Genomic DNA, 8,152 nt, shown 5'->3' with positions numbered 1-8,152 from the left:
TGATTCAACTTTGGGGTTTGGTTGTTGATTTTGTTGTAGAGCTCTCTCTCCATGCATTTTGTAATGAAATTCTTTCCCTCCAGTTCAAAGCTAATTGTTCCATCAATTTTGAGTAATATATTGCAAGAAAAGAAAAAGATGAGAGAGTGTCTAGTGATGTTTTAACATTTCTTATACTTTGAAAAGAAAAAAGAAAATATTTCTACACAAAAAATAAATAAATAAATAGAAGAGTTTTTTTGTTAAGTTAATTAGGGACTTGTGGAGTTAGGAAGTTAGGGTTGTAAAATTGTAAAATGTCTATCATACCCCGTTAATGTGTAAGGATGAAATTACCCCCTCCCTCCCCCAATATCAAGGCTGAAAGTGAGGAGGCAAGACCGAATCCATCTGAGGCTCTGAGCTCCCATCCCTATGATTTCCGGGTTTTCTTCTCTTTCCTCTTCTTTAAACACAACACACAGATTTGTGATCGAGGAAATTTGAACTTGGGGAATTTTCTGAGATGGGTTGTGAATGGATCCATGAAATATTTTCACACAGTTTTTATTTTCATCCCCCTTCTGTCTGCATCTTCACTCCTTAGACGATGATGGGTTCTACATCTGAAGCGAAATCCAGGTGATTACATTCTGAATTTTCTTTTTATATGCTCTAACCATCTTGTTTTCTGAGATCTGAGTTTCAGGAGTTCTTTCTCACACAAGAAGACAAACAGGGTTTGGACAGAAATCGTTTCTTTGGAGTCGGTTGAAAGGCAGGCAGGCAGGCAGGGGTGAAGAGTTTAGAAATTCATTTTGCCAATCAGACTCAGCAACTGAACTTGCCAACTGAGTTCCTTTGCTTCAGGGTTGTATACGTTTACATTTGTTCTAGATTCTAACAAAAACAGCAGAAGAAAAATGTAATTACGTCTCTGAATCGGTGGTTTTGAACCTTGAGTACTTTGCTGCAAAGATGATTTCTGTTATACGGATTCGCGCGTGGAAAGCACAAATTGTACTTGTTTCGTCTCTGAATTCTCCAAGAGTGTAAGAGAGATTGGCGAGAGCTGTTAATTTAGAATCTTAGGTGGATAGTAGTAAGCAGAGGTTGAAAATCGACGTTAAATCCACTGTTCTCAACTGGTGGTGCCTGCTAATGGCTTTGAACGACCGCCACCACCAGAGCTTAGATCGGCAAACAAGCTCGCCCGTGTACTCTTGCCACCTGAGAAATCAACCCTCAAATGCAAGATGAAAGAAGAAGAATCCGAAAAGGAGTTGCCGGTTTCGGTTTCAGACAAAATGGCTGATCGCCGGCAGGGAGCGGTGGTGGTTGCCGGTGATGCAGGTTGCGAGGCATGGATTAGGTTAGGTCACTTAGGCTGCGTTTGGTTGGGTGAGAAAGAAGGGGTGGAAAATTTCTTGAAAAGAGTGCAGATTTCTTGATTGGATTGTTTGGTTGTTTGGGTGGGAAAGTGAGAGGCAAGTACGAGTAGAAACACCCGAGTCGGAAATGAATGCGTAATGGTAAAAAGAAAAGGGGTGAGAATTCTATTAAATTTCAAAATGTGGTTGTTTCGTTGATGGAGCCAGGAGGGAGGCAATAGGGAGGGGAACTTAGAATATTTTAATTTAAACAGTGGGGCGTCGTGTAATTTATCGCACTTAAGGGACATGTCACTAATTTAAGGCCATTTAAGGAGTGCCGTAGAAAAAACTCAAAATAAAAAGAAAAAAATCGAATAAGACCAGCATTAGCATGGGCCATGGGATGAAAAAGAACAAAAGGTCCAGCCCAGTCAGGCCTATTAGGCCCAATAACAGAGAAAAAACAGCCCATGTTACTCCATGACTTAATGGTTATAAATGGCTGTGTGTGGTAAGAAAGAAAAGTTCACTTTGAGAAGAGCAATGTGCGCAAGAATAAATCAATCATCACAGTTTTTGCCTTATTCTATGAAATTTGATTTCTTTTCCCCTCTTTCTGTATGTTTTCTTAACAGTCTTAGAAACGTATTAAAAAGAAGATCTTGTATGCAAGGTTCGACATGTCGGCCCATGTCGGACCCTGGCGACACGGCGACTCGGGCGACTTTTGGTTGGGGTTCGATGTTTCATCGAACCTGTTTCAAAAGGTATTTCAGGTCATTTTGACCAGAAATTTGACGTGTAGCCTAATTTGAGGCCAATAAATACATTGAGAACATTATTTTTTTGATTGGCACATGCCAAAGGCAAACTCGGCCTGAAACATAAATTAATGTAAACAATGCAAAGAGAACACAATGCACAACTAGTGAATAGATGTACTAAAGTTTACAATTCATTATACAATTATGTTGAGTATGGTTCATGCTTCACATTTTGTTGTCGTCAGACACGGGGTCCGGGAAGCCGCCCTGGCGGGGGAGTGGGGTCAGCGCCCCCGGAGCCTGTAGAGGTCCTACATCACTTTGGGAAAAATTGAATGAAAAATCGGTGAAAACCCGAACAAATCTATATTAAATATGTGAATTGGGTGATATATCGCCGAAATGTCGACTTTTCAGCGATATGTCGCCGACTTTTTGCAGATTTCGTGTCACTGGAGGGAATCGTGTCGCCCCCCAGCAACTCGGCGATATATCGCCTATATTGCCGACATAGTGTAACATGCTTGTATGCCCAATTATTATATTAATGCATTGTTTTTCTCCGTAGTTGCAATAGAAATCGACTCTTACAGTCTTACCAACGATTTTGAATTCCAGTTTTTCCTTATTTCTGGGTACAAAGAAGGAAATTCTAGAGACACAAATAATTAAAGAGTTACAATTTCTCATGTGATTAAATTAGTATCCACTGAAACACCCTCCTCCCCAATCTTTCATACCATTTGCAATATTCAATCACAAATAATCATATTGAATTTTTAAAGTTGTTGGTATTTTTAAGTTATAAATCAGATTTTCATGGTTTGAAAATGGGCAAATATTTCAGATTCTTTTGGTAGACATGGGTTCATTTGAGAATTGTATTTTGCTCATCTCACAAAGAATCTCAACTCCAAACAATGTGAGAAATGCCAAAAAATGAAAGTGACCAAGCCTTTTTATTTTATTTTATAATATTACTATTAAAGTCTAATAAAAACTAATCACATACGTCCATGCTCCATATACTAGTATATGAAGATTTTGTGAATAGATACCATCATTAATAATTTGTCTACATATAAAAAAAGTTTACTTTTTTTAATTGAAAATAATAGATGAAATTTTAAATAAATTTATTACATCACTCACTTTTAATTTCACATGATCTGTGATTCATTTACACTCTAGATCCAGACTCTAATTTCAAAATAAAAATTGAAAAAATTGGCTATGGAGATTCCGCGTCAGGAGATTCATACCAGAGATTTAAGGGCCTGTTTGATTATGCGAATCTAGAGATTTGAAATCTCTGGATTCACAAATGGGAGATTTTTACCGGTTTGGTTGTGTGAATCTCTAGATTCATGAAATCTAGAGATTCACATTTTTACACTAAAAACGTGAATCGGTAGATTTATGGGTATGAGGTGAAATCCAGAGATTTCATCCATACTATCAAAGCGTTAAAGATTTGAATCATAATTCAATAAATACTTTTTTATGATAAATCTAGAAATTTTATTCCAAAAATTCAAACTAACCAAACAGTTAATTTTACGAACCATAACTCTAGAGATTTGAAGTCTGTAGATTTGAAATCTCTAAATTTTTGAAATCTACAGACTCAAGTAACCAAACAGCCCTAAAGTATTCCATACAATACTAGTCGATATGTATCCATATTTGACCAAACCAATACGGTACATCTCGATACGTCTCTTCATTGAATTATACTACAATATATTAGGCAGAGCGTACAATACTCTGATCCAATACTCAATATTGATACTTTAAATCTTGCTTACACCATCCATTTATATATTTATATATATTTGGTCAACCCAAAAAGCATTTCTGTTGTATTCATCGGCCTCGGTTTCTGCTCAGCCTTAATGAAAATTGGTTACAAAGAAAAAAACTCTTTATCCAAGATGATTTCACCCAATAAATTTAATCTGTTTACTCTTAATAATCATTATCAACTTTGAGAAGTTACTTTGGCCACTCTCTCATATTACAAAGCTCACGTAATCAGCAGCTATGATCACCTGACAGGCAACGAGAAGGCAACGAGTGTAGCTCAGACGATGACAACATCAGGGAAGGAAAATGGCATTTGCAAATTGCAATCTTCTAGTTATAAAAATAGAACCGCTCGATCGTTACACAGAAAATTATCTAAAAGTGCTTCAGAATCATTTATGAGTAATGAAAAGGACAAAATATTTTAACGTAATCTCACGCAAAAGGGATAATCCAGGCAAACCCAAAGTTTGAAAACCGATAAGAAGGGAACCATATATATATATTTAGAACAAAATCCACAAATAAGAGCTTCATCTTCTCTGTGAGAGTTCAGAATAGATTTAGAAAGGAAGTCAAGGTTGGTGGGTTTGTTTTGGATACTGATGCCATTGCCAAACGTGTTTGTCTTGTTTTTTGAGCTTCTGAATAAAACAAGGCCAAGCTAGTAGCTTTTGCGACATGTGTTGCTTTCATATCTCTCCTAGAATCTCATCATCTCTTTGTCTTAATTTCCATTGATTTTTCTCAACATTTTTTCCTTTCCCTGACATGGGTTTTCCTTTTTGCAGGGTTTTTCGGAGAAATCTACCTTCTCTGGTTGCCCTTCATCTTTAAAGATGTATTTGGTGCAGAGCAAAGCAGGTGCCATTGCCTGCATGATGCTTTCTCTCTTCCTTCTGGGCACTTGGCCTGCTTTTATGACCCTATTGGAAAGAAGAGGTCGCCTTCCTCAGCACACTTACCTGGATTTCTCCATCACAAACCTCTTAGCTGCTGTTCTGATTGCTTTCACCTTTGGTCAGATCGGTCCCAGCACACCAGACATGCCAAATTTCCTTGCTCAGCTTTCTCAAGTAAGTATTTGTTCTGTTCCCCCACTAGTTTTATATGTTTTCTTGTTCAGAGAAAATACTCAATTTTGGTTGCATTTAGTACCTTGCATGAGTCCTGTCTGAATTTTGAGACTGGAACAGTAACTGATATAACTTAGATTATCCATATTTAGATTAAATGCTGGAAAAACAACACTAGTTTTCTATGTTTTCGTGTCTTATCTGAATTTTGAGACTGGAACAGTAACTGATATAACTTAGATTAACCATGATTTCAGATTCAATGCTGGAAATACATTGTTTCTCTTCATTTTATTCTTCTTCTTCTTTATGTTTATGTTAGCCATCTCTTCAACCTGGTTTAAAGATCAAGCTTTACCTGATTGATGCAGTTGAACTGGCAATGTGTTTTGCTAGCAATGGTTGGTGGGATATTCCTCAGCATTGGGAACCTCTCTAAACAATATTCTTGGGCATTTGTTGGTCTGCCAGTGACAGAGGTAATCGCTGCAAGCATAACTGTTGTAATAGGTAAAAAATCACTCAAAAACATCTTACCTTGTTGCTGATTGAATCACCATCTAACAGAAAGAGTAATTATATCTGTTGTTTGAAGAGATTGGGTATTTAGATTGTCACTGAATCTGTATCTTTCGATTTCGATCTTGACCAAAACAGGCACAACTTTGAATTACTTCTTAGACAATCGGATTAACAACGCTGCAATTCTTTTTCCGGGGGTTGGCTGCTTCCTTATTGCAGTTATCCTAGGATCAGCAGTTTACAAATCCAATACAACCGATAACAAAGCAAAGCTTCGCACTATTTCAGATGGTAACAACAATGGAACAGTGTATGCTTCGTTTCTATATAGATATCTTGATAGACAATTGGTTTTTGAAGAAACTATAACTCAATCTCATTATTTCTTTTACCGTCTTGTCTCATCAGGATCGATAAAGAGTTGATAGAACTCCAACTGAACAATGGTTAGTATGTTTTTGGTGCTTTGATATTTTGTGGCTTAAAACTCTTCCAATGTTGATTCACACACAATTTTCATTTTTCTGAAAAATGAATGGAACAGGGGACATGGAGAAAGGAACCGGTGGTGCTAACAAACCCAAAACTGGGACTGCAGAATATCTCATAGAGCTTGAAAACACAAGATCAATCAAGGTTGGTTCTTTCAATGTATTGAACATGCTGCTTACCTGTAGAATTTAGCAATTTGGGTATGCAAGGTTATTTGCATATTCATGAAGTAGGATTGCCTATAAATTGGTGATCCACATGTGGTTGTGTATGAAGACTTCCATGTCCAACATTCTTGATATCCACTGTCAGGGTTTTATTTTGTTGAGATTCTACTGACAATATTATAAATGGCAGGTTATTGGGAGGAGTATCTTGATTGGTTATGGCATAACTTTCTTTGCTGGAATTTGCTTATCCCTCTTCTCACCAGCATTCAATTTGGCAACAAATGACCAGTGGCACTTAATGAAAGCAGGGGTTCCTCATTTGGTGGTCTACACTGCATTTTTCTACTTCTCAATCTCTGGTTTTGTCATTGCTATCATTTTAAATATCACCTTCCTGTACCACCCCATGCTCAACTTACCCAAAACCTCATTCAAGGCTTACTTGAATGATTGGAATGGAAGACCATGGGCCTTATTTGCTGGGATTCTCTGTGGGTTTGGGAATGGTTTACAATTCATGGGAGGTCAAGCTGCAGGATACGCCGCGGCTGATGCTGTTCAGGTTCATATACATTGTTCTTCAATTCTTTGTTTTTCATTGTATAGGCATTAGGCTAGCACATTCACTGTAATCAATCTGCACTATCCAAATGACCAGAAGAACAATCACACACATTCAACTGATGCAAACCAAATGGATTAAGGCTTTTGCTGACCATTTGTATGTTTTGTGTAAATGGATTTGGATTCTTAACAATGAACTTACAGATATTACTTGTTTGTGATAATACAATCAGGCACTTCCTCTTGTGAGCACCTTCTGGGGAATACTTCTCTTCGGAGAATATCGAAAGTCATCCAAAAGAACATACATCTTGCTGGTGAGCATGTTAGCCATGTTTGTAGTGTCTGTATCATTGCTCATGGCATCATCCGGGCAAAGGACTACCTGAAAATGTGAGACCCAGAATCTTAGGCCAATGGACAAAAATCAACCAACATAGAAGATTTCCAGCTACCTCTGCAATTAAAGGCTGCTAAAGATCCAAGAAGAAGAAGAACAAATTTATGACTACAAATCCAAATTTTCCATCTGAGGCATATATGTATGTATTTATGTTGAATGAATTCATAAGATATTATGTTTCAATAAAGGTTTCTTTACATTTCCTTTTTGGGTCTTCTCCCAAATACTTGGAACCTTGCAAGAACTCCAAAAGATACGGGAGAATGTACTGAACTCCCTCAATCAATTACATGGCTACTCTCTTAGTCTCTTTAAGATTTTAGCTGGACCCATCAGGTTTGTTGAAAGTCAGATTTAGTACTTCAAGTTTTCGAAATTGCAATTGAACTCCTTAGGTTCTAAAATGTTAATAAAAACAGACGATGGATGTTAGTTGCTAAAATGCTTTTTTATGACCATTCCTCACCAGTCTGCAACTCTAACTGCCTTGCCACCCACTGTTGCTCCCTCTCTGCCATCAACACCAGCAGCAGCAGCAGTTGGCGTTCTCCAACCCCAGCATTCTCTAGCCCTGCAGCAGCAGGAATTGCAATGAAGTTCAAAGAGAAGTTTGCCAAATCACAGCTCATAAAATCAGAGAAGAAAAGTGAGAAAGTAGAAGAAGAATCCAAATTTACCTTTGATACGAGTTCGCCCATTTTATACATCAAATCTTAAGGGGAGAGCACTTTGTAGGACGAATTGTGAAAAAGGATGATGGGTTCTTGTATCTTCGTGGATTGTGGTCTAAGGGATTCATCTCATCAATGTTAAGAGAGGGAGACCCTCTTCTTCAACGTATGATAGAAGAGATGTTCAATGTTCAAGAGAGGGTTATCTTCTATGCCCTCGAGGAGCTGAGATTTTCTATTCATTAGGGTAGAGGTCTGCACTTTTCTTATGCCTTTCCATCACATATTACAAGAGTGTCCACCTTTGAATTCTAATAAATTGAATCAAAGTT

At 37.6% G+C, this 8,152-nt stretch overlaps 1 protein-coding gene across 1 annotated transcript; it reads left to right on the top strand.

Moving 5' to 3' along the window:
- The first annotated feature begins 4,450 nt into the window (after positions 1–4,450).
- On the top strand, positions 4,451–7,135 carry LOC149020125 (ureide permease 1-like). Its single transcript, XM_089146876.1, has 8 exons — positions 4,451–4,502; positions 4,714–4,998; positions 5,370–5,508; positions 5,656–5,830; positions 5,929–5,966; positions 6,065–6,156; positions 6,370–6,744; positions 6,980–7,135. The coding sequence occupies exons 2-8, from the start codon at positions 4,762–4,764 to the stop codon at positions 7,133–7,135; spliced, it is 1,212 nt and encodes a 403-aa protein (XP_089003002.1). The 5' UTR covers positions 4,451–4,502; positions 4,714–4,761.
- The last annotated feature ends 1,017 nt before the right edge of the window (positions 7,136–8,152 follow it).

This window comes from Hakea prostrata, chromosome 3, assembly GCF_041222555.1.
Source record: "Hakea prostrata isolate BN-2017 chromosome 3, UWA_Hpros_2, whole genome shotgun sequence".
Taxonomy (NCBI): Eukaryota; Viridiplantae; Streptophyta; class Magnoliopsida; order Proteales; family Proteaceae; genus Hakea; species Hakea prostrata.
Note: the sequence above shows the minus strand (reverse complement) of the source record. Positions and strands in the feature narration are given on the sequence as shown.